The sequence below is a fragment of the Papilio xuthus genome, unplaced genomic scaffold, assembly GCF_000836235.2.
Source record: "Papilio xuthus unplaced genomic scaffold, Pxut_1.1 DF827542.1, whole genome shotgun sequence".
Taxonomy (NCBI): domain Eukaryota; kingdom Metazoa; phylum Arthropoda; class Insecta; order Lepidoptera; family Papilionidae; genus Papilio; species Papilio xuthus.
The window spans coordinates 2,162,199-2,189,948 of record NW_013531107.1 but is presented as its reverse complement, the minus strand read 5'-3'; the positions used below and the strand labels follow the sequence as shown (position 1 = coordinate 2,189,948).

Sequence of the window (27,750 nt, the reverse complement as noted above, 5' to 3'; positions counted from 1 at the left end):
TAAAACGATGAAGAATGAACACAATAATTATGATTAGTATAATAGTCCTGTTCAACGTATGTTCGTATTCATTTCATTCGTATTCTATTTACTTCTATGTTTCTTAATAAAAAAGCTTTTAAGCTTAATATAAGATTATTTATTTCAAAGTTAAAATTAATTTCAAAGTTTTCTCATCTTACTAAAATTTGGGCTAATCATGTTTGATTTCGCTTACCATGAAATGTTACGTTCGATGACAAATAAAAAGAAGATATTTAAAATTTCCCACATTTCGGCTAATCGTTTACTACTTGCAAAAGCATCCTTTTAAAATTTAAGCGTTTTGGAGACAATGAAATTGATGTAACCTACTTGCACATTAAGTCCGTTTTAAGTCACGAAATGCAATTTTGTACGCTTATGCGTTTATGTTACACTTATCGATGCGTCTTACTTTTCCCTAAATGATATCAAGATTTATAAACTCGCGATACCTCAGATTCATTTCTTTCGATTTCAAAACAAGCTTGTTAAGAACTGTAAATTGATAACGATATGCGGCTTAAGACGTTTAAGTTTATGTATTACGATTAATTGTTGTAATGGTTTATAACCAAAAATGAATATGCACATCTTAAAATTTAAAATATTTAAGTCGTTATTATAGTATTACATATTTATACATTTTTTTTGCTCTGTTTTATTTGTACTTTTTGTTCGCATCGCTATTACGGTAAGTCCTGCATCTGTTACATAGTCGTGCGTTGAGTATAAGAAGCGAAGGATTCTCGGCGCGCGTCCAATCCATACATAGAGCCGGTGAGACCTTGCCCGCGTTGCAAGGACGTATCGCAGCCCCTACACGAAAACCTCCCGCCATTTCCTAACGAACGCGAGCGCGGGAAAGTTCATCTTAAACACAGTATATAAACAAAATTTTAAGTAATAAATCGCGATATTACGAAAGAGGTTTTAATGTTCACACTGAAACAAAACACTGTAGATAAGACAGAAACCTAATAATTGTGAGCGTGGACTTTTTTCTGTATATCAGGTGAGTATTCTCTCACATTTGTCTACTAAATCAAAGCTATGACTTATCCTTAATTTGTGCATTTTATAATCATTCTAGAATATTATATTTCGTAAAACGTACGCCTAATATTCTTGTACCAATACAAATTTTAAGTCATTTAAAAATCTAAGGTAAATTACTTTTAAACTTTTACATTTAAACTGACAGGAAAATTAAATAAATATAAAAAGTTTTTATTAAATTTTAGCTAAATTTTTACAAAATTTTAGGATTTTTAAAAATTGTATAGTGTAACTATGTTTTCATGAAAATATTATGAAATGTTAATAACTAGTGCATTTAACAAAAACTAAGTGATTTTTTAAAGATGATTCTAAGATGAATAAATAATTGAAGAGAAAAAGATTACTTACATCTGCGTAGTTTTTTCAAAGCTGACCCTATTATTATGTCTCCAAACTTTATTTATGGGTGGTTAAGAACGTAAACACGAGCGTATGAATTCCTATATTTCGTATAAAGTAGTAAACCGTATTTATAAGTATAAATTCAATTATATAAATATTTCACGATAGTTAACTTTGTCAAAACAAGTGCGAATCCGTTATCCGTAATGGAAATATTATTATATTACGTAGCAATAGTGGATACTTAATAAAGATTTATTAAGTCAAAGATATCCGAATTATCCGATAACGGTTTCGTGATTTTCCAAGCACAGTATCAAATCATCATAATTTTGCAATTTATTTGAATTAATTTTTTCAAATACTAGCGCCTTAATGTTTGCTGAGTAAACATTACTTACGGTAAATCTTACTTATCTCATTTGATATTGAGTTACGTTTATGATTTCATTTGAACACGAAATATTCGCATTCTTTGTGAATTTAACGGAACCATAGATATTGCTATTTCTCACAGATAATATAAAAACAAATCAACTGTGTATTTGTTCTGTCTATTTAATAGAATATACGCTATAAATGGTAGATATAATGATTAACGTAAATAAAAACATCTAAAATAAGGATAAACATATTATGACGAAAAGGGGTGGACTGATGTTAACGTTTGTACTTTTGTTGATTTCTTGATACCAAACTTCCTTCCTTCTTCCATGTTATATACTGATTCACGTTATTTTTTTAAGTTTCTTTCATATTTTATCCTTCTTTTGTTTGTTCAACCAACATTTGGAATTTCAAACACATTTTTCCGATGAAATATAATAAAAAAAATTTAATTTTCCTCAATATATAAATTGTTCTGGTCGTTGTCTGCTAAAACGCTGTGAACTTTGAAAATTTCGAAAAAATCACGTGTTTATAAAAGAAAATTTTAAAATAATCTAAAACTACGATATACTTCGATACAATTAGTAAGATGATGTGTAAACATATCAATTGATATTCATAAATGCACATTAATTACAATTAATTGTGAATCAATTAAAACTAATGCCTTATGTAAGTTTATGAATGACTCAGAACTGATAGAATATAATATACACTCAGTCTTAATACATATAGGTTTAAAACGATATTTAAATTTTAAATATAATATTATATATTTATAAAGGACCTAGTACAATTAAAGTAACACCGTTGGAAAGAAATCTGAAGTGCATTCCATAACGATACTTTTGTATTGAAATTAGAAATTGCAACCTTATTTAATGTACCTTTTTATTTACTGAATCAGGTCTAAATATTAAATCTGTTATAGACAAAAATGTTAGCATTTTCATAAAAAATCTTCTCAGCAGTGGAAGTCATTATAAAAATAATCATAATATCCAACTAGTATGTTGATAGGAAAAAATATATATAAAAAAAACATGTTACAAGACGATGAGAGATGAATAAAAACAGGTTATATACTCTAGTTACTCGTATTCATAATTATAGGTTATGAGAAAAAAGCCTGTAATAATTGGCTCTGTTTTTATTTAAGACAAATCATTGTTAGCGGCAGCTTCTACGTCAATAATATGAGGTAATTACTATGTAATCTTGTAATGACGTCCATTAAATATAGATCCATCAGTATTAAATCTGTACGACTTTTATATGGATCAATTTCTCGTTCTTTGTTTTTAATGTTTTAATTTAGTAAGACTTTTTACTTGTGTACTTTTTTACGAATTCGTAAATGGAAGATTAACTAAAGTCTATTTACTTTTGTTATATAATGTTTATTGAATACTGCTATTATTTTAAATTTTTTAAGTGCACCTATATGTATTAAGTCAACCAACCGGCACTAGGCCAGTGTGGTTGACTATGGCCTAGTCACCCCTAACTTAGGGTCCGAGTCCCTCAGTGGGGACGTATAGTAAACTGATGATTATAATGAAGCGCACGCACAGTCTCTCTTAATAGAGTTACCCAAAATCAAAAGCGTTACACTATTTATTCCGTACTTCTAAATATAGGTTTTTTATAAGTTGAACCTAATATACAGGTTGCAGGAATTTTAATAATTAAAACAAAACATTACAGTATACTTTACTTGTATTACTATGAAAATATGAAAAACTTTTATATTATAGTGTTCTTAAACAAATATTACAGCATACCTTTTTGTATAATGTAATCAAATTGATCTAGCCCATTGTACTCGATTTGTACTCGTTATTACAGAACTTCATTGTTTTCAAAATACATCTATTACGCGGCCGTGAGCGCAAGGCTTAGTGGTCATGGTTAAACAATAATTGGGTACTGGGTTCAATCCATAATGCTCAGGCATAACCACTTTTAGTGTAGTCTCATTGTAAAAAGTTTATGTACTTAACTATGCTATTGAAAAGACTTCAACGCTCATTCACTTGTTATAGGAGAACTGTTTTTAGGCAGATATTTTTTTTTATGTAAACTTATATATTTCTATGTAAACTTTTTTTTACAACAATTAACGACATATTTGAAATTAACTTTCAATATAATCTTATAGTACTGTATATGCTTTAAGCATACGAAAATGAGACCGGTGTAGTAGTCGTTAAAATAATTAGACCTGACTCTATTTTATAGTACTCAGAACATCAGAACTATGCGTTGCACAGTGATTTATTATATATGTAAGATTTCTTGTGAGCAATTTTCACAAAATGCTATCATTAAATTAAGAGTTTAAGCTTTCAAATAAAAAAATCAACACTCAACCATAATTATCTCTGGGCTTATTAAAAAAAGTAAAGTATCGCTGTGTCGCAGCCACCGTCCTTGGGCTACGGGTATGTTATTTTTATCAGCAGGTGTCTAGACTCAGCAATGTTATTATTGTGGTCATTCTTGATTACAGAGTGTACTATTTTCCTATAAAACGAACCTCAGAAATGCAGTACACCATAATAAACCACGAGAATTATTGCGTATAAACTTGTGGGTGATAATAATTTGTTCAATTGTGTCTTTTTTCTTTGATCCTCGTTCGTACATCTATAATAAGAAAATATTACACAAAATAGTCCTTATTCTTGAGAATTTTGAAATGGTTACGTGATTTTAAAAGTCGAGTACTTAAGAAAAACAATGTATCGATTTAAACTAGTGACCTTAATGTTACTTTCATGTGCAATTATTTTAAAACATGTTGTGTTAAAAATTATCAACACAGGTTCATAATTTCATAGAGATGTCAGTTCTTTTTCTTTATTGCCAGTAATAAGTCAAATCAATTTATGGGTTACCCTTAGTTATTATCCTTAATGTGTTGCCTCGTTTTGTATTTTAACGCACATCTCTAATAATAACAATTTGCAACTGACTGCGAGTTTAAAATTACCAAGCCGGTACATCCAGTCGCAAACCATAGACATTCTGGTTTGTTTGCAACTTTTATATTTTTTATTTCTGAATGTTTTATTTATTATATAGCGCCTTGTATGGAACTGTACCGAACATGCGATCGACTTATAGAAGAAAATTTTATTCTTTTTTTTTTTTAAATTTTACAATTGACAGTTACAATGACACATAAATTTATTAAGCTAACGCGTACCATCTTTTGACCACATCATCACTTAACATCAGGTGGGAGTGTGGTCATCTTCTAGCTCATCTTCATATATACAAAAGAAAGTCGTGTTAGTTACACTATTTATAACACAAGAACGGCTCTACCGATATGGCCGAAAATTGGTGAGGAAGCAGCTTAGAGCTAGGAGACGGACATAGGATACTATTTATGTATTTTTTTTCGAATTTATTCATCGAAGAGTTGCTCTTTATTTAACTTAATAATATTATAAATGCGAATGATTAGATGGATGTGATATGGATTAGATTTGGCATACGTAGAGAACATTGTCTAAAAGAACATATAGGCTACACTAATTAAGTTTTTTTATATATCCACGCGTACGGAGTCGTGGGCGACAGCTAATTTAATGTAAAAAATAACCTTAAATTCTTAGAAAAAATGTTATTGTCGGTACTAAGAAAACGGTATGCCATTAACAATATCTATGTTCGAACGGTAAACTATCACTTCGGCTCACGAATATATTACAGAATCCTTTAATAATTGTTTTGATAACCCTAAGCGGAATATGGTTAAAGTTTATCATTTTAATGATGGCGATTAATTGATCGTGTTTTATACCTTTTTTATGATACAAAAATATGATGAAAGTTAATTAACCACTTGTATAGATTTATTTTTACTGTTAACTAGCAAAACAATTTACGAAAATATTTTTTTTTCCATATATTTTAACTAGTGTACCTACGAGTTTTCATAGATTGTGTTTTGATAAAAAGAGAAAAAGTTTTAATTCACAGGGATAAAAAGTACGAATTTTTAACCATAAATATCTAAAAGCGTTTTTTTTTTCTCGTTTAACCGATAACTTAATCCAGATGGCGTTTAGTTACCGCTATTCATAACAGTCGTAATTTCTAAAATGTTTTATGCATAGATAATAAATCACATTAAATTTGTCCAAAAGCAAGAAAAAAACATGTTGAACTAATTAAAAAGGACATCGATTCAATTTCGTTATGTGAATCTTATGTAAATTTTTTGAATAAACTTGAAAACAAATAGTTGAACAACTCTATCGACTCTATATATTATATTTATTGACTGTATACGACTTTATTATCTTTTAAATGTATTGGAAATTGATTTGTAATATATCTATAACGTCGGAAACGTTTAGATTCCCATTGATTTACTTGTTTATAGCAAGATAGATGTTTGATGCTTTTAAATAACTGCTTTTAAATCCTTTACGTTTTACTACAAAGAAACGAGATTCTTACCATGAGGAATTAAATTACTTACAGTTGGAACAAATTCGCGTATTCAATGTACTTTTAATAGTGTGGAAAATAATATATGCGACTAACCTAGTATAATCTAATTTACATCATTGTTAAACAAAATGCGACATCGTTTACATAAAATGAACGTAATACAAAACTGGATAGGTTTGTCCACGGGCCTGAGAGCTTATGCAAATTACATTTTCTTACAATTGAATACGAATATAAAATATTGTCGAGCTGTTATCAAAATGATCAGCACAGTCATTCTATAGGCTTGGAATGTTACAAGAGAACTGTAATGCACTATCGCGTTGTGCAATAATACTTTAGTGTTGTATGGTTAGTAATATGTAGATATACTCGATGAAAATAAAGCAGTTTTTATTCAAAGGTTTAAAGACTGAGTGTATTACTTGTTTAAATTTAAGTTACTTTTTATCGATCAACTTTTATTCTTTTATCAACGATAAAATACCTTAGAGTGCTCTACTATTTTTATTACATAAATTATTAATGTATCTGCTCTATGTATATATTTGTATTTTAATGATCTTGCAGGAGTCTTCTTAACAGTGGTAGAGCCCGCTTTAATATCTTCGCACGAATTGGCCCGGCTCGCCCGGTGAAATACCACGACCACACTTCTGTGACAGGCGTGAAGTGGAAGCAATTCCGCGTTTCGTCTGATGAGTGTGCGTCCCGGGGGCCTAATTTAGTCCTATTTCCTTTCCCACCCTTTTTCTTATAAGGAAAGGATGGAAAGTGGAAGTGGACTTTCCGGATGAGAGGATGCATGGGAAGGGAAAATATTTTCTTTCTGTGCATCCTCCGTCGATTAAAGGTAGGCAAAGCATATGCAATTGCGTATGTCTATGGGCAACGGTCACTTCGCTATTTCAGCGATTTCAGGTGGCTGCTTGCTCATCACCCCACCTTATGATATAAAAAAAAGGAGTACTATAACGGATCGTAATTTTATAACGTATCTTCTCGTCCATCTTTTCCCATAAATTTCCATAATCATGATCAGTACTTTTAGTCATTATTAGTTACAATCATTTGGCGCGAATGACGTGCTTTCGTTACAAAGTCCAATGTCAGAATTAATATTGAGGGGACACAAACGTCGACATTTAGTAAGGCTAGTGTTGCGTCAATACACTGGCACATTTTGGGATTTTCTACCTAACAGTAGGTTGGTCCATTTTGTAGGTATCCATTGTTTGAACGAAATGTGTTACAAAAGGAAATTTGGAACAATAAAGACCTTGAGTACTTTGTTATTTGGCAATAGAGCCAAGTGGGTCTTTATGCGGCAAGTTCAATGCCAAGATTCCGCTATATCGATTCAATATTAAATTATTCTAAACACATCTTGTATGGATCCGTTGGAAAGGTTTAAGATGTAACAGTTTTGAAAATAATTTAAAAAGATTAACTCATTTTCCAAATATTTTAACGTGATAAATATAATTTTCTATGAGAACTAACATCGAGAATTGAAAATGATTCTCGATGGATTTTATTATAACCATCTGTAGTGAATTGTCCAATGAATTGCCAAACTAGTCCTTAACTAGACAAAGTTTTTTTTTATGTTTATATCGTTATATAATTTAAAGAATTTAATGTTACAGAAGAATCGTTTGTAGTATACAAGTAGAATGTAGTAACAAAAAATGTTTAATGAAGCGTTACGAATTTAATAATAGCAAATAATGTGGCGTCATGCGGCGCGACTAAGACGGTCTCTGACCTTTGAAGGATTTTACATCCAGAAAAAAAAATAATTAAAAGATTCTATCAAAAACCCGTATGTAGTATGTAATAGCGCATTGTTTTAAGGCCAGCAAATACAAATATGAACACTTTTTGTCCTAATAAAGTAACATTACGGACTAAAAGTCTTGTGTTTTTCGTATCGTTTTAAGGAAGACAATGTATGTTTTTATGACCATTTGAGAAGCCGATGCAAATTAGATACAGAATTATGCGATACTTTGAGTTTTGCGAAATAGTACATCATTGTATTATATTCTAAAAACACTGGAAATGTAAATTTTGCGGAAAATTTAATTCAAGGACAAAAGGTTTTATATGAAATAAAATAAACTGTCTATGATAACTATAGTATTATCATCATCATCTTCGTCATCAGCTCACTAAACGTCCCCACCGAGAGGCTCGGAGCCTACCCCAAGTTAAGGGTGATTAGGCCATAGTCAACCACGCTGGCCAAGTGCGGGTTGGTTGACTTCACACATATCTTTGAATTTCTTCTCAGATATGTGCAGGTTGCATCACGATGTTTTCCTTTACCGTAAGAACGTCGTATAAATGTAAATATCTAAATATCTAAAATCGAAAAACACATTAGTACATGGTGGGATTCGAATCCAGGACCGGCACATTCCAAGTCAAGTACCACCGACGCTCATTCGTAACCATTATTCATTTGTATAAAAATTTATCATCTTATTGGCATAAAATTTTTGGACGTCAGATAATTAAGATCTTTTACATTTCAACATAAAACCGTCCATATCTATTTATTCATATTTTTTTCTGAAAAAAACTTCTACATCTCTATACTAAAGTAGATTTTTTGTATTTATTTAAGAAATACGTATTTACCATATTTATTTTTGTCTCGTTAAAGAATTGTTGTTTTAAATCGCATGTGTAAAGATGTGATCGAGGTGTGAATGTTCGGATTTGGAATTGAATTTTTTAATTAAGTTGTCCCAAACGATTGGGATAAAGATAAAAGTACAGCGGACATTATCCTGTATTGTAAAAAGGGTTCTTTGATTAGGTTGTTGAGATCCATACTTTACACATAAATATATTCTACATACAACTAACATATTATATAAAATAAATTTTCTATCAATTAAATTATTACGAGAAGTTGTGCCAAATTGTGTAAACCAAAATATAGAATTCAACGTTTCAATATTATTTAACATTAGGTTTTGTTCGTGACTCCGTCCGTGCAGAATAAAAAAGCACTTGTGAGTAGCCTATGTGTGTTTGACAATGATCAAATTTCAGCAAGATTCGTTTAGCTGTTCTGGAAATAAACATATTAACAAAAATCATTCCTTTCGCATTTCAAATAGTAGTAAGAATTACGTGTATAATTCAAATAATTAAAAATTATATTGAATTTTAATTATAAAATACCACAGTATTGAATAAAACAAATGAATATTTCCATTTCTATATATAAGCATCAATTCCCTCTAATTTTCCTCTGAAACAATGTCACTGGATATGTGGCCAATTTCTGACAATCAAGGAACATTAAATAAAGTAATAAAATGTCATAAAAGCGAAAAAAATCCATGTTGATGATTTGGAATCAGCTTAACGGTTGTTTGAACAAATATTTTCTGAAGACAAATTCATAAACGTTCATAATTACGTAGATTTGATTTTTATGACACTGTCTATAAACAATTAAATAACAACGCTTGGTATACGTTTATTTAACGGGAATTTTTTCGGGACAGATTAAAAAATAAGAAAGAAAAAAATGACTTCCTATAAGTATATTTAAGTATGGTTTAAAATGAATAAAAGTCTTATATGTTATTGAATTTTATAATTTACAACAATAAAAACCAGAATTTAGGATAACTTATCAATGTTTAGTACATTCATTTATTATCTTTCACTTTATAGTTCAAAGCACAATGGTTTTATGATTGTCATAAAAATAATGCGGTCATCAAATATTATATCTGCAAAGGGCTTTCTTTTAATCGAAACCATAAAATGCTGCTATATATCATCTTTATAATGCTAAAAGTAACAAAAATGCATACACGAATTTTTAATTTCACGTAAAAATAAAACGCTAGCTTTATTAGTTTATACTTAAGTGGTTAAAAGTTCATGTTGGCCTCTTAATGATAGCAATAAAATTTAAGTTTACAAGAAACCCTTTATGACGCAATTGTTTGTCGTGTACAAAACAAACAGAAATTAGTACACACTGGTATTGAAATCCTAAGAAGACAACATTAAAAAAATGCATACTAATTTCCTTCATCATCCTAATGTACAATAACGAACAATAGAGGTTGATGTACTCTGACGTCACATCTTTAGAAGTAGTTGGATGCTGTTCATGTATTGCAGCCCTTAGAATGAGTTTAACTGCGGTTAATTCTATCACTACTACTACTAGTAGTTGTCTAGTGCCGTTCTCAGTTTGCCATTGAACCAAATTTCGCGGCTATTATCACAACACTTTATACAATTAAGACGAAACAATAAGAAAGCTAGTAGCCGAGATATTGGTTTCACAACGATAAGCGTTCAGAATCACCGGATGACGATGATAACATCTCTAGAACTTCCCGTCCATGACGCGTTGCTAAACTAAGCCATTTACGTCTGAATGAATTAATGCCACTCTTATATCATACTGTGGTATCGTCTGATAACGTCTTTTATATCTTACAATTTAATTAATTTCGGAAATCAAAGCGGTTTATTATAATTATACACGGAACTTTGGTATTATAAATAATAAACAATAGCTAATTAGTTTAAATGTAGAGTAAATTTATTATATTTAAAGGCAAACTATTAAAATTAAAGCTCAGTGGATTGGTTCTGTGAAAATAAGAACGAGGATACGAATTAGAATTAAAATTGTCTTAAAAATCAGTAAATGACTAATAATCCAGAGTGAAATATGAACATCTGCTTATAATCCAGAAAATGATACTGTCCACAAAAAACAATTTACTTTAACAGAGATGCCATACCATACCCTTTTTTTACTTTAACAATGTGAAAAAAAATTGTTGGTTACATCTAATATTTTGTAGCATTATACCGACATGATATTCATCATCGTTGCAACACATATCTAACACCAACGTGACGTTAAACATATTCAGATATTCAATCAATGTTATAGTATTAATAATAAAATAAAATAATAGTAATTATAATCTAAGAAAATATCATATATCTGATTCACGATACAATTAAATAAATTGTATTGTAATTAGGTATACGTGTGAACATTGATGAGATCATGGCATGAAAAACCTTAGAACACAATTCACGTCTTTACAAAACAGTTTTATAATATGGTATAACATCCCTATATAATCTATACATATCACATTAGAACCTTAAAGATTTTTGTACTCAACTATTGCACAGGATCAGCGTGGTTGACTAACTCCTAATCATCCTCTAACTCAGAGTGAGCCTACCTTCAGTGGAGACATATATGAGCTAATGACACGGCTTTTAATAACACAGTACCTGGATGACCGAGCTTTGCTCGGTATTTTTTTTAAATTGTGTTTTTTTGTAAATTATATTTAAGTACGAATTACTAATAAAATGATGAAATATGAATAATATTTTTCGATCTTACCGATAGAAAAAGTTAAGTTTATGTTTAAGTTGATTATCGATAAAATGACATTTTCTAAAAATGATTCCTAGCAAGATCGATTTGTCGCCCCCGAAACCCCCTATGTACTAAATTTTATGAAAATCGTTGTAGCCGATTCCGAGATTCCAATTATACAAGAATTGCTCATTTAAAGATATAAGATTTTGGAAAAAATCAATTCCATACATTCTGATATAAGAAAACAAAGTCAAGCGTGCATGTTTTTGGCTGTATTACAATGTATGAGATACGAAACGTTTAAAAGCTTTGAGTTGGACTTAGTCACAGTTACGTAGAAACGTTAATAGGAAAACTGCAAGTATACGGTATCTTGATAGATAAGTCGATAAGGTAAGGCACTGAATATGGATCTGTGGACTGAAGCCAATACCTACGGATCTCGAAAACTGTGACTACATAACGGGATGATGACCACGACAAACAACATCGGAGTTTACGATGTACTTATCTATTTGTAAACCAAATTGACAATAATGCATGGAGGTTTGTTTGAAGGTATCTCCAAAACGGTTGAACGGGTCTTGATGAAATTTGGCACACATATAGAACACAGTCTGACATAGGCTGCTTATTAAGTTTTTTTCTTTCTTTCGTGCGGACGGAATCGCGGGCAGCAGCTAGTTTTATTGTAATTCAGTAATTTTGTTGTTTGTAATTGTTTATTTTGACAGTCCAGTCAATGATATTATAAATATCTAACAAAGGGAATATTTGGTACTTGCAAATGTTCTGTCTGTATTTTGTCAAATGAATTTAATTTTTAAGTACCAAACATTAAACACCCTTAACTTAGGGTAGGCTCCGAGCCCCTCGGTGGGGACGTACAGTGAGCTGATGATGATGATGATGATGATGAAACATTAAATGAAAAAAATGATTGATGTAATTATTTAATTAAACAATTGTGTAATCCAATAAACTGCAAAAATACTTACAGATAAATCGCCAAAGCCAGTGAACTCTTAAGTGTGATAAACCAATAAACATAATACCGCAAATATTAAGCAAACCACACTAATAGTTTATTTGAATAATATATGTAGAATTCGTTCGTTCGTTCTCAACGTTTCTTTAACCTACTTTTTTTCAACTACCTACAAGTTGACGATAAACGCAATGTCTTCTTTATTAAAATTTTAAGCGTAAATAAATTCAAGCATCAAATGCAAACATCAATAGGAAGTTTGACAAAAGATTTTGTTACACAAAAAATCAAATACAGAAGTAAAATGCAACTACTATAAAAGTTGATTAGTTAGTTGGTATATTTATTTATTGCAAAATAATAATTTAATGTAAAAATTATGCATGTAAATAATTTTAGGAAAATTAAAATCACATATCCTTATGATCGTTCTTGGTGTTTTTCTTTCCAAGTATTGTCAGTAATGCTTGATAATAATTAAACAAACATTTAATATTAAATGCTTTTAAACGGTACAAAATCCCTGACATCCGGTGCGTAGTACCTTGTACTAACCACACCACACACATACACCACCACACACTACCCACTAACGATCAATAGTTATAATAGTTGGTCTAGTAATTAAGCATTAAATACCTCATAAACCACAATAAAATATACTAATTTATGCGTATTATATCAACTTTCAATATTAAAGTCAGTTAAAAAAAAAAGAAACAAAAGTCCTTATTAGTTTACCTAAAAGCCCCTTCCCTTACGGACATTCGAAATTCAAAATGCCGAGATTAATAGTAAATAGTTAAAAACCTTTATAAAGATACTAGCTGTCGCCCGCGACTCCGTCCGCGCGGGATTAAAAAAAAAGGTGTTGGCCGATTCTCAGACCTACTCAATATGCTCTAAAAATTTCATGAGAATCGGTCAAGCCGTTTCGGAGGAGTATGGGACGAACATTGTGACACGAGAATTTTATATATAAGATGAACGTCTAAGACGGCTATCAAAATACATAAAATAAATTAATTCATTATTAACTCGTAAGACATATGATAAGTTTATTTAAATAAGAAAATATTTATAATCTTAATACGTCAGAATTAACGCCATTTTTAGTTTTCTACAGTTATTTGTAAATTATTTGCTTGGGTGGTCTACGATGAATGACATGTAACTAAAGGCTTAAAATGATAAATTAATCTTAAAGTCAATTTTCATAATTAATTACTAAACAAATAGTAAAAGTCGTTGAAGTTGATCGAGCTCCGACACGTAATTGAAGGCTTAACACCGCTGTGACATAAATACGATTAATATTATACGCGATGACAGAGTGACGAAACAAGAATTGACAGTAGCGATACCGCGACGTTGACCATGACCCTGCTATTGAACTTGAAGTACTGAACTTGTACTCACGTGGTTAATTGCTCAAAAATTATTAAGTAAAAATACAAGGTACTTATTAAATACGCTTGCATTATTTTGCACGTGGTTATTCATTGTGTACAAAAAAAATGGTAAACATCTTACTTCTTACTAATATTATAAATGCGAATATTTAGGTGGATGAATGGATGTTTGTTTAAAGGTATCTTTAGAACGGCTAAACGGATCTTGATGAAATTTGGCATACATATAGTACATAGTCTGGAAGAACACATAGGGTAATATGTTTTTTTTATCATTACGCGCGGATGGAATCGCGGGCGACAGGTAGTATAAATATAATGGCCCATTTAGAATATTGAATACCATATTGAAAATAAAACACCAATTTGAATAGCTTAATGAAGGAAAAACAATAACTGAGTTTACGACTACTGTATGCTATTAATTCTAAGTAATTTACTTCACATCAACACAATCTATAGTGGATCTGACGGCCGCTGGAATGCAGTACTGACCACAGCTGTTGGAAAGGGAATCTTCCCTTGCAACCTGTTTATAATGCAGCCGAGTAATCAATTTATATTGACTCCGGCCGCTCTCGGCGCCTCGCCTTATGCAACTACACCAATGAAAGTAAAAGGAATCGTAACGAATACAACTATTAAAGCTTCTCTTTTTGCTGTACGTAAATAGATATCGGCGAGTTTATGGTTTTTTTATCATTATTTTCATAAATCAATCGGTAACACTTTTTAAGTTATTCCAGTTGTTTTCAGTTGATGTCTGGCTTACACATCCATTATTATGAATCTTAATAATATTTTAAATGCGAATGTTTGGATGGATAGATGGATGTTTGTTAGTTAGAAGGTATCTCCAGAAATCTCCATATTTACAGGCTATTTGGATCTCGCTGAAAATTGGCATGGATGTAGAACATAAGTATTTACTTTCCAGAATAACTTAGAACCACCGATATTTTAGATCTTATATTATGACATCACTAAAGGTAAACAATCCTAGGTAATTTTAATCTAACTTTATAAGATGTTAAGCATTCAAAACGTAAGAAACCAACGTGTTTTATACTTTTTTCATAAAGATATCTCAAGCAGCCAGTATCAAAGCAGATTCACTCTATAATTACGCGCGGCAATGAACTATGTCGTCCCGATACGCTCACAAAGGCTGGTTATTCACATGTGACCTTTAGAAAAATTCCTCGGGAATTATTGGACGAGTCCTGGGAAATAAGCGAATCCTTTAGTAGTTATAAACGTCTGATGTGAGTTATTGATTGTTATAGTACTCTTAAAAATATTCCATGACTCTTAAAAGCCGTACGAGAATCTTGAAAGTAGATTAAAAAGAAATCATGGCAGATAAAAAATGGATACAGATTTATAAAATCGTTCACTACTACTAAGGCAAGACAAAATATCTCTAAAACATTATTATATTAAATTTTATCTTTATTGTATTTGATCTATTTTACTTGTTACTAATATATAAATGTGAATGTTTGAATGTATCGAATTGATGGAAGAATGGATAGATGTGTGTTAGAAGCTATCTCTAGAATGGGTACATGGATCTTGCTGAAATTTGGCATAGATATAGGCCACTAAAAAAGTTTTTAATTCCGCAGGGACGTAGCTGCGGGTGACAGCTACATAATTATAAAAGCGATTAAAATGGATAGCTATATTTTAATTTTAATAACTACAAAAAATCGGAGTTTAAGTAATTTGTGGTATTTATTGAGTTTAGTTCAATTTTATTGTAGATGTACTTAAGCTATACTTTGATATAAAATTCGCAGGCTGTGTGCTACTATACTAATGTATCGCCAAATACGGGCCCCTAGCCGATATACAGTGCGATTAGCATTACTGTCTCGGTATTCATTTTGTATGCGGCGGTCACGAACACGTTGTCCGATTTGTACTTTATCGGGCCACATGTATACGCGAATTGAATGCTTTTATTTAAGGATTCGTAAGGAAAAATGCGGAAGCTGAATCTCAAATTAGGTTCAATGAACCGTAGGATTTGTAAGTACGGAAGGATTTAGAATATGTTTCTTGTTGTTGTATTTAAAACTATAGTTAGCAAAATTTATATAGTGATAACCAGAAGAACCCTGACCTAACTTAGGGTAGGCTCTAAGCCCCTCAGTGGTGAAGTATAGTGAGCTGATGATGATGATGATGATGATGTACTGATATTAGTAAAATTCAAGGTAAAACTAAAAGTAAGGTACAAATGTATTTTTGTAGCTCCATTATATTGTTTTATTTAATCTTGTGTGATCAGCGTGTAAACTTGAAAATAGCAGGCGCTTCGTTAATCCCTACATGCAACGAGTTTTTACTACATTTATATGTTAACGCAAATAAGATAAAAAGGAACCAGTAAAATAAATTCACTGCCGACCATTCGGGTTCGCGTGTGATTATGTTACATTTGTAAAACGTTTATTTTTTTACTGGACGCTTGACAAATAGGATACTTTAAATATTTATGTGCGAATGTCACTGTATATAAATTATAATAATATTTTTGGGAAACGTACTTTAAAAAAATAAATAACTTGAAGTCGTATAATTTAAGCTATACTTTAAAACTTAATAACAAAAACTGTTATATTTCATTAAATCAGGTTAGATTTTACTATTTTTCAATTGAACTTTAAGCATAGCTGCGAGAAAAAGAAAGCTACATAAACATTTGTTGTGCATTGGGTTTTCCATATAAAAGACATCAACGAGTTATTGTCTCACGTTCCACCGTTACTGTGTACTTATTACAGGTACATAGTTATGTATTACTAGATTGTATGTTTTACCGTATTTTATATAACGAGAGTTCGCGTGGGGTTAAGCGAGGTCATTACTATTCTGCGGTAATCATTACTGTCGTTGCGATAATCAATTTGTCATTGAACGTGATGATATGTTAATTTTTTTGAATGAGACACGCAGAGTGATTTCGACTGAGCGTTGTAAGTTTTGCACTTTATATGTTGTTGCCTGCGACTCTGTTGGCTCTAAATTAAAAAAAAAACCTTAATAAGTAGCCTATGTGTTCTTCCAGACTATGTTCTACGAGTACATCTCTGCTAAATGTCATAAAGATCTGTTGAGACATTTTGGAGACACCTTCAAATGAACATCCATCCATCCAGCCCTCCATGTAAAAATCTAAACTTTCGCATTTATAATATTAGAACTAATAAGTAGCAAATTAGTTAGTATAGTATAGTTAACAGTACGTTACTGTTAACTTACATTTATTAAATTAACTTGCAAACCTCTTGAAACGTTATTTACTGATAAGTACAAAATGCAAGAGTATAAATAACCCTCTGATATACCGGCAAAATAATTCAGATTCTTTAAATCCTTACAATCTGTTCAGAATGTTTTATATCTTTTACCTTATTAATTAATGTTTCTTAATTTACTATAAGGTTCTTGGAGAACATTTAAAACGGGATTTATATGTTGGTCGTTGAAACATCAGAAATTAACATCGTGATATATTCATAGTGTATATGAGCAGCGATGGAAGAGTTCGAAATAGAGAATAGAATTTTTTACACTAAAAAATATTTTGAAAATAAGACAACCTCATCCCTTTTACAAACTAGTAAGAGTCTAATGTACTTGTAAAAAGGCACACATATCTCCGTGTAAAGGAGCACATACAATTTTTACATTAAATTAGAGCGAGCTATGTGCGTCTATTGCCTTAGTGTCTATTAATAGATATATGGATTGGAATCCTGTAACTTAGATATTTAGGCACTTTCAATTGATTAGAGACGTACATTATCGTTTACTTCAGTCTTTTCTATTTTATTAACTTAGAAATTCTTTCTTATCATCAACAATGCAGGCACGTTTAAAAGTACTGCTTTGGCTATCCTTGCCAAGATAATGGCAATGGGTGAGATAACTGCATACAGTTGTGTAGTACCGTCTTTATTTGCTTAATTGATTAATCATCAATGACATAAATAATAAATTAGTAAAGAATATTATAAATTAGTATAACAGTGGTGGAGCCCGCTTTAACATCTCGCACGAATTGGGCCGGCTCGCTTTCATACCACGACCACACAGAAGACAGGCGTGAAGTGGAAGCAATTCCGCGTTTCGTCTGATGAATGTGCGTCCCAGAGGCCTAATTTAGTCCTCTTTTTCTTCCCACCTTTTTTCTTATATGGAAACGATGGGAAGTGGAAGTGAACTTTCCGGATGAGAGGATGCATGGAAAGGGAAAATATTTTCTTTCTGTGCATCCTCTGCTCCGTCGATTAACGGTAGACAACGCATAAGCAATTGCGTATGTCTATGGGCAACGGTCACTTCGCTATTTCAGCGATTTCAGGTGGCCGTTCGCTCGTTTGCCACATTATAATATTAATAAAAAGAATAGTGAATATACTCTACTTGAATCACTAAAGATTAATTTATATACATAAAAACTAATTGTTTACTTACATGTAACCAGGAATAAACAAAAATTTAATTTTTAAGTTTGATAAAGATAAAATATAGTAAATTAGGACAATGGGAATACATATAATATATTTTGAGATTATTAATTTCGTTACACAATAAATAACATATAGATGTTTTTCCTTATAATAAAGACCAAAAAAAGTATGGAATGATTGTGTGAAAGAGGATATGCGAAGGAGGGGCGTAGACTCGGATATGACGGCTGATAGATGTATGAAGGAGTAATGCATACTGTGCCAACCCTCAATAGGGATAAGGGCAGATTGATGATAATGTTTTTCCTAATAATATAAATAGCAAAGTTTCATTAACATATGTTTGCAATTTATTTGTTTCAGATTGCTGTATGCAACAAACATGATTTACTTATAAAAACGTTTTAAAAACTGTGACTTTTGATTGCAAAAGATACCTTCAAAATCACGATGAAAAGATACTTATTAAGATGTTACATTGTTCTACTAACACAATCCGTAATAATAAAAGGAGCACAACATAACACTAGTGGGTATTATTAAAAATAATTTTATTTAAATTCAATTTTCCTTGAATATTTAAAAAGTTTCATTTCTTTAGCTTCCTCAGATGACAGTCGACATCCACGTGGTCGTGTGGTGAAATTGTATTCTGGACCTAAGCTTGAGCCAATTACATGTTATAATGAAGGGTTCCTAGCAGAACCGACAGACTGTTCACTTTTTTACCGATGTATCAAAGCTTCAAGGGGGAAATTTACAATAGTCAAGGTACTTTTTTTGCTAATATCGAATCATTAATGGTGTTATTTTTTATATTTTTAATTCACTTAATTAACGATAATTAATTTCTTTTTTTTCAGTTTCAATGTAGTCCGGGAACTGTCTATGATCCAGAAATCGAATCTTGCAACCATCCACAGAATACTAAACGATCGGAATGTAGATCCAGTAGACCCTTCCAATTTATAACAGCTCCAGTAAAACACTTCAATGATAATGAGATAGAACCTGCTGTTCATGAATTTCCATCTCCTATTACTACAAGAAAACCTATATATGATAAACAAACTATTAACTCAGAATTGCCGAGTGCATATGCAACTTTTCCTACTCCAATTCCAATTGCAGTCCAAAACCCTGGGTATGGTCCATACTTACCACCTAATCAGATTCAAAGTACAATTAAGGCTCAAACAAATGAAAACACCCCGACAACGATACTTCAAACACCATTCCCTTCAATTATTTCAACATCACAGCCTAAATGGACGCCAACTGCTAACCAATACGGATCTACGACAACAATTACAACAGCAAGATTGGGTAATGAATGTGTCCACGATGGATTTATGGGCGATACCGAAGATTGCCGTAAGTTTTATAGATGTGTTAATGATCAAAGAGGCGGATTCAAAATATTTGAATTCATGTGCAGTGAATCAACAATATGGGACGATCATATACAAAGCTGTAATCATCCGTGGGCTGTTCACCATCGACGTTGCGGACGTGATAAATCGTATGGTGACTTCAGTTCTAAGGATGATGAATATTATTCTCAAAAAAATAACAGCCTTAACGAAGAACAATTATCTACTTTTGAGTCAAATAAGACAGAAATACCAGTTACAATTAATTTGCCATTGAGTACTTCACATCAAAGTAATTATGGAGAACAAATAAACGTCGAAGAAGACACAACCTCGAATGATAAAAAGAATGCGACTACTAAAATACCAAGCAGCCAAAACAGCCAAGAAAAACAAACCTATTACCCTATCACAGAAAAAGAATTAGGTTACATCACCCAGTCTTACGAAACAATCACAAAGACAAGTTCTTTTAAACCAGATGCGGTAAGACATGACACCTCTTACAGCACAAATAATCCAAATTATAAAGTAACAAATAATGCATGTACCGAATCTGGCTTCATGGGTGACCCGCAAGATTGCAAAAAATTTTACAGGTGTGTCGAAAATGGAAGAGGTAGTTTTATCAAACATGAATTTCAGTGCGGTGAAGGCACAGCATGGGATAAAAACATTGAGTCATGTAATCACGTATGGATGGTTAAAGAATGTGGAGATAGAGGTATTTCTAACAGTTTCACTTCCGAACGCTACGAACCAGAAAACATGCATACGACGTTATCGAATACAATAAAGGACGACAATGGAAACGACAATAATGGTTATAATAATTGGAATGATGTCGACAAACATGATATCTCAAGACCAACTACTGTGCTACCAGTAGTAACTCAAATAGTTGAAGAACCTGCCAAATTAAATGGAAGCCAAGAAATATGTAATTTCGCTGGATTCATGGGTAACCGAAACAATTGTAAAATATTTTACAGATGTGTAGAAAATAGCAATGGCGGATTTACAAAATTTGAATATTTGTGTGGCGATGGAACTGCATGGGATCCAAGTATCGAAGCATGCAACCATGTTGGGCAAGTAAAGGACTGCGGATATAATGTCGGAAATCAAACAATATCAAGTATTTCTAGTACAGAGTCAACAATTATTACCACTGTATCACTTGTGCAAACTACTGTGCAGTTAAGTGATAATAAGCCTTTGCCTTTGCCTCCGCCTGCAAACGATGACCATTTGCTTGATAGCCAATCAAATGACATTGACAAAGACCCAATGAAAACTCCAGAAAGTTCTACGGTAGTAAATATATCAAATATAACAGTCTCTGGTTCCAATACAATCAATTCTTGCATTAACAGCGGATTTATTGGAGATAACTTTGATTGTAAAAAGTTTTATAGATGTGTATCAAACGGTGATGGGACTTACAAACAATATGAATTCTCTTGTGGAGAAGGTACAGTATGGGATCCTGAAATAGAAGCATGCAATCATGCATGGGCTGTGAAAAAGTGTGGAGGTAGTTTTAACAATCAAAACGAAGTGTCTGCGACGCATTCTACACCAACCAAGATTACTTCTAACGACTTTGAGAGTGGTTACTCTACACAGAGTTACGATCAAACTCAACAACCCGTACAAAGCACTGTTGATTTATCTACCAATAGCGTACCTGTCAGTGACAAAGGTCTGCAGTGTCAATCTGCTGGATTTATGGCGGACAAAAATGACTGTAAGAGATTCTATAGATGTGTCGAAAACGGCTTAGGCGGCTTCGATCGTTTTGAATTTTCTTGCGGGGAAGGAACTTTGTGGGATTCAGACATACAAGCATGTAATCATGCATCGTCAGTAAAGGACTGCAGCACAGTCAATTATAACACCACCACATCATCACCCATTAAGACTACACAAACTGTGGCTACGGCTTCTGTTGAAGTTGATAAAAATGTATCTGGACAAACGGAAACCGAATCACCAACTACCATAAAAACGACACCAACAGGAAACAACATTTGTACATCCGATGGCTTTTATGGCGATGAAAAAGATTGTAAAAAGTTTTATAGATGTGTCAGAAACGAACAGGGAAGTTTCTTGATGTATGAATTTAGCTGTGGTGAAGGTACAGTTTGGGATCAAAATATACAAGCTTGCAATCATGCGTCTACTGAAAATGAGAAATGCAAAGGCTCAACTACAACTTCAGTAACTAAAGCACCATCATCAGTTATTATGCCAAGTAGTACTGAAACTTACAATACCACACAACCCCAAGAAAGTTCCACTCAAGGAAATAATGATCTGGCTGATATGAGTAATACTTGTTCTGCAGAAGGTTTTTACCCAGATTCAAAAGATTGCAAAAAGTTCTTTAGATGTGTTAGTAATGGGAAGGGATTCATAAAATATGACTTTACGTGTGGTGAAGGAACAATTTGGGTGCAAGATATCCAAGCGTGTGATCATGATAGCGATAATTCTACGTGCAGTATTCAATCAGTAACAGTAAATGAAGTAACTTCCACGATTCCTGCTTCATCATCTGATGTAGATACAGAACATAAGACAACGGATGCAACTATGCCAACAAAATCAACCACTTCGACTCCAGAATCATCATCCATTAAAGAAGATGCTTCCAATATAGCTGAATGTAGAAGTGAAGGTTACTTTGGAAATCAAGAGAACTGCCAGAAATTTTATAGATGTGTTAACGACGGGAAAGGTACTTTTGTTCGATACGATTATATTTGTGGTGATGGTACTATTTGGGATCAAGACATCTTAACTTGCAATCATCCTAGAGATGTTACGAATCGGTCATGTGGTAACAAAACTACAAGCGAAAACACAGAAGCGTCAAGTCAATCGACAACCAGTGCATCTTTATCTACACATTCATCGTCAACTCAATCAATAACAACAATGTCGACACAAACTGCAACGAGTTCTATGTCGACACAAACTGCGACAACTCTAATGCCAACACAAACTACAACATCGTCAACGACGACACAAACTGTGACGTCTTCAACGCCGACAGAAACTGCAACATCAACAATAACGACACAAACTGCAACGTCTGGAATGCAGACACAAACTGCAACCCCATCAAAATCGACACAGACTACAACGTTCTCTACTTCCACAGAACGCACAACGGCGCAAACTCCAAGTAATTCTGGAGAAGGAACTTCGAAAAACCCTACAAATGAAAATATAACCTGCACTAAAGCAGGATTTTATCCCCATCCTAGTGATTGCAAAAAGTTTTACAGATGTGTAGATTGGGATGGCGATGGAAAAAAATTTTCAGTTTTTCATTTTGAATGCGGAGAAGGCACCATTTGGGACCCCGCTCTTGATACTTGTAACTATGAAGAATCCGTTTATCCCCCACGTAACTGTGGTGCTACGCAAGCGCAAGTTAATAATACTTCACAGGGTACAACGACGGCTCAGACTACTACAACCGAATCAACTACTCCCCAACAGTCTAGTAGTGACACAACTAGTACGCAATCCACCCTAACAGAAGGTCAAACTGCAGAACAACAGTCATCAACAAGTCAATTGGCTTCTTCAACTACAACTGCAACTGATACCACTTCTACAACTATGACATCTACTGATAGTTCTACAACTGTGCCACCCACTGAAATCACTTCTACCACGGTAAGACCAACTGATTCAACTACGACAACTTCTGATCAAACAACCACCAGCGAACAATCTACTACAGATACGACAACCACCCAGAGTGACAAATCTACAACCACAACAGTAGATACACCTACAAGTGAAAATACTTCAAGTACATCTGATCAAACAACTATAAGTGAACAAACTACTTCTACAACGGAGGCGACAATAAGTACGACTGAACAACAAACGTCTACTACTCTTGAACCATCCTCTACTGAACAACCTACGACGACAACTGCGAGTGTGACAGAAGAAACTACACCACCGGGATCTACTACAGAACAGCAATCTAGTACAGACTCGAGCACTGAAGTAACAAACACTTCTACTTCTGAAGCTACTCCAACTAGTACTGGATCAACAACAGAAAACACTGAAGCAACTACCCAAGGAGGTTCTACAGTGAAGGATTGTCCAGAAACTGAAGATGATCAATATTTGTACGCTTGCCCAACCTCGTTTAAGAGACATCCAAAGTATTGTAATCTTTTCTATCAATGTATAGAAAATAATGATAACCACGAACTGAAGATAGCAACATTCAATTGTCCAAATGGTACAATTTATGACGAAAGTAAAATTCAATGTGTTGAGGAAAGCAAAGCTGCAAAGAAATGCCAAGGTGCTATAGCTAAAAACCGGAGAATAAAACGTTTAAATCTTAATAGCAAGGAAACTGTGAGTATTATGATTATCGTAAATAATATTTTAATTGCTAAATAATGCATGAATATGTTTTACTTCTATATAAATTTGTAATTTTTTTTCAGATTTCTGTAAACGAAAATAAATATGGGTGTACTGGACTTGGTCATTTTCCATTTGAAAAAAATGAAGAATGTTCGCCGGCCATATTGAAATGTGAAATTTCTAAAAGAGGAAAATTGCAAGGCTTTGTATATCGTTGCCCAGACAATTATGTGTATTGGTCAGTGAGTAGAAGATGCGAACCAAAGTTGAGGATAGCTGCGTGTAAATATTCTTCTAATCAATGGATTGGGAGATCAGAAATTCCAATTGAGACGAAAAATATCGCGTAATTGAAAAATAACCAACGTTAATTTAAGCTCATGTAAAAACAAACATAGTGTTAAAAATTAAATAATGTGAGAAATACGTGTGAAAGTAATACTAAAGCATACAATCGATACGTATTTGATAGAAATTCTAGTCTGTTGCTCGGTGACAATTGGCTAAGAATGTCAAAAAGACGGATTAATGCCTGATAAAATTTGTCATGACTAGATTAAGGATAATATTCGACTTGTGATCAAGATATTGCTAGCAATAACGCGGAGGCAATATTTTGAACACGATTGATCAATTACATTTATAAGTAGCTACATAAGTACACGAAATTAAATAATTATTTTGGAAATTGTCTTTATTTTATAAAAATAATAACATTAACAACAATACGTTTAAGAATATTTTAAAATAACTCTATTATAAAATTACATCGATACCCTTACACGAGGAAAAAAGAACTCCTTTACAAAAAATAGTTAGTTGTGCAATAATATATTCAGAAACTGTTTCTCCTTCGTTATGATCAGCTGCGTTATTCAGTAAAGTGGCCACGAACGCGTGGCACGGTGTATTTGAAGCTATCACATTTCCCTTTAAATCAATTGTCAAGTGAGTATTTGTGTCATGTTCACTGTCCTCTGTGTGATAATTAGAAACTAAATCCTGTTGTTTGTTTCCATTTTCAATAGCTACATGAACATCGTTTTCATCGGATGTATGATAATTCGAATCGTGTTCATTTTTTGAACCATTGCTCTTATCGTTTAGTTTGTCCCTTTTCGTTCTTATATCGTCAGATATGAAGGTATCTCTTTTAGGAAATAAGAATTCTAAAAACAATGGGAGGAGACTTGGTCGTGTATCATTGTTTAAGTTAATTTTTGATTCCATTTGTATTTGATGATGATGCCCACCAATTTCTTTTTTGAAGCGATCACTGGCTTTGTTCTGTTGGATTGGTTTCATTTTTTTATTAGAAATCTCGTGTACGGTTTGTAACAAAAGCAGAGGATCAGAGATGTTTTCATTTTTTAGGAAAGGCTTGTCGGAGACTAAGTTGACTCTATTTTCTTCTTCCAACAAATTATATTGAGTAGTATTGTAAGATTTGTCTCCTGCTTCCAAAGCTTCAATTATATCGCGAATATTATTTACTTTCTTTTTAGTATGTGCTACTTGATGATTATTTATATTTATTTTACTTTCTGATTTTTTGTTATCAAATAATTTGTACTTACTGAGTATGTTTTGTATCGGTTCTAAGTAAATTGTATCGGGTGTTTTTGGTGTAAGTACATTTGGATTGAAAGCAACACCACCTTTCTCCCAAATAGATAGTGCTCTTACTAAAAATTCCGTAAAATCTTGTGACAGATTTTTGTTAAGTTTTGGCATAATTGGATTACTCATATACTTATTTAGTGAAACACAAGTTAAAATAAGATTATTTTGAACTACTTTACGGTTAATGTCAAAGGTTTCATCTTGCCATAACGATTGAAGGGCTAAGTCATTTCTACTTTGATCATTCATAGCGTCGCTTTCTTTAATTGTATCATTAATTACAGCAATAAGATGAAATTTTAATGTTTGATATCTTTTTGTCGTTATTTCAACATACGGCAATACTGTATTGAAATTAATTTCTTCATATTTGTTAGCAAAAATGTGCATGTATACATTAAGTTTGGTATCGTCTATCACAGTATTCTCGAAAGGTTTGTAGGGTAATCTCGGTTTTCCTATATTAGTGTACGTGAGTGAAAGCATAGAGAAGGCAACGACGCTGTTGTAAACAATTAAAACTATGATACCGAACATAGCGATGCCCATCCACCAGTACTTTAGTGTCGACCACAACTGGTCTGAAATAAAAAGATAACTATAACATTACCTAGCCATATAATACCATAACAGTTTACTTTTACATAAAATATAATAATTGAAATAATTGAATAGCATAATGGCAGCTATGTTGACTTTCTCATGTTTACATAATTTTGGCATTGAATCTAAATGAGATATAAGGTACATGATATTTACCTGGCCATCTGTTCATTACCGCAACAGCACCTCTCATCTGAGTCTTAGCTCGTCCGCTGTAAACGAGAGGACGCATGCGTATATTTGCCCGAGGACTGTAACTTTGGCAGTTGAAATCGTCGTCAGAAAAGTCATCGCACAACAACGGATGCTGCTCCTGGTACATTTCACTCATGTCTGGCCATTTGTGTTACTGAAATAACAAAATAATCGACATTTACTAAATGGGGAGTATATGATAGGTTTTTCTACAGAACGCGCTTTTGACTACTAAAACGTGAGATTTGTGAGGATTCTTACACTTCAAAACAGAAATAGAAGGACTTTCTTTTAATGACACTTTAAAATTAAAAAATACGTCAAATAGTCCGTCACATGTTAATGACACGTAATTTTTAAAAACATTTTCGAGCCAAATAGTTTTGTTATAGACGTTTGCGGGAGTGTGGAATCTTATTTTGATTATTATACATCCTTTTTGTAAAATATAATAAATGCTCTCGACTTTGTCTCTCTGTCTCTGCCGTATTTCATATAATACGAATCTACTAAACTATTAGAAAAGGCAAACGAGCAGTAGGATGCTTAGTGCTAAGTGATCACTCATAGTCAGTTTGGGTACGAGGACAAAAACAAACCATACGTAAACTTCAAAACTCGACATTATTAGTTAGTTTGGTATCGTAATAGTTTACAGGTGATGAAAATACAAAGGAATGCTAAAAACACAAATATTACTCACCGTGTTATAGTTCCTAAAATATTGGAGACTACGTAATGAAAATGTTATGTGATATCTCAATAAGGAATATTAGGGAGTTACACGTTCTCTCCACATCTAATTATCATGTATTAATTAAACTTGAGCCTGAAATGTTATAAATTGTAAAATATTTCACCTATTCACATCCGTTATTTGATTACTACTACAATACAAGAAAACATAAAAAAACATACCAGTATTCTTCGTTATTGCAAACAATTAAAAACTTGTTAATGTGATTTTTTTACT

The 27,750-nt window shown here is 32.5% G+C and overlaps 2 protein-coding genes across 4 annotated transcripts; one reads left to right on the top strand and one right to left on the bottom strand.

Moving 5' to 3' along the window:
• Positions 1-803: 803 nt before the first annotated feature.
• LOC106119090 (serine-rich adhesin for platelets) lies at positions 804-25,038 on the top strand. 2 transcript variants are annotated; one of them, XM_013313953.1, is made up of 5 exons: positions 804-1,036; positions 18,931-19,096; positions 19,178-19,338; positions 19,431-24,344; positions 24,437-25,038. In XM_013313953.1, the coding sequence occupies exons 2-5, from the start codon at positions 19,018-19,020 to the stop codon at positions 24,704-24,706; spliced, it is 5,424 nt and encodes a 1,807-aa protein (XP_013169407.1). In that variant the 5' UTR covers positions 804-1,036; positions 18,931-19,017; the 3' UTR covers positions 24,707-25,038. The 2 variants fall into 2 exon arrangements, with proteins under 2 accessions (XP_013169407.1, XP_013169406.1); XM_013313952.1 differs by having other exon boundaries at positions 19,169-19,338.
• A 50-nt stretch (positions 25,039-25,088) lies between these two features.
• Positions 25,089-27,580, bottom strand: LOC106119088 (uncharacterized). 2 transcript variants are annotated; one of them, XM_013313951.1, is made up of 3 exons: positions 27,481-27,580; positions 26,739-26,931; positions 25,089-26,560 (listed from the first exon to the last, which is right to left on the bottom strand). In XM_013313951.1, exons 2-3 carry the CDS (start codon positions 26,911-26,913, stop codon positions 25,113-25,115), a joined length of 1,623 nt encoding a protein of 540 aa, XP_013169405.1. In that variant the 5' UTR covers positions 26,914-26,931; positions 27,481-27,580; the 3' UTR covers positions 25,089-25,112. The 2 variants fall into 2 exon arrangements, with proteins under 2 accessions (XP_013169405.1, XP_013169404.1); XM_013313950.1 differs by lacking the exon at positions 27,481-27,580 and adding an exon at positions 27,039-27,120.
• Positions 27,581-27,750: the final 170 nt, after the last annotated feature.

Bases quoted from the DNA above. Each gene is read 5' to 3' on its own strand.
- LOC106119088 (XM_013313951.1), bottom strand. From the start codon at position 26,913: ATGAGTGAAATGTACCAGGAGCAGCATCCGTTGTTGTGCGATGACTTT. The intron at 26,561-26,738 runs GTAAATATCATG...TTTTTATTTCAG, and splicing joins GGTAATGAACAGATGGCCAG to ACCAGTTGTGGTCGACACTA.
- LOC106119090 (XM_013313952.1), top strand. From the start codon at position 19,018: ATGAAAAGATACTTATTAAGATGTTACATTGTTCTACTAACACAATCC. The intron at 19,097-19,168 runs GTGGGTATTATT...TCATTTCTTTAG, and splicing joins AGGAGCACAACATAACACTA to CTTCCTCAGATGACAGTCGA. The intron at 24,345-24,436 runs GTGAGTATTATG...ATTTTTTTTCAG, and splicing joins ATCTTAATAGCAAGGAAACT to ATTTCTGTAAACGAAAATAA.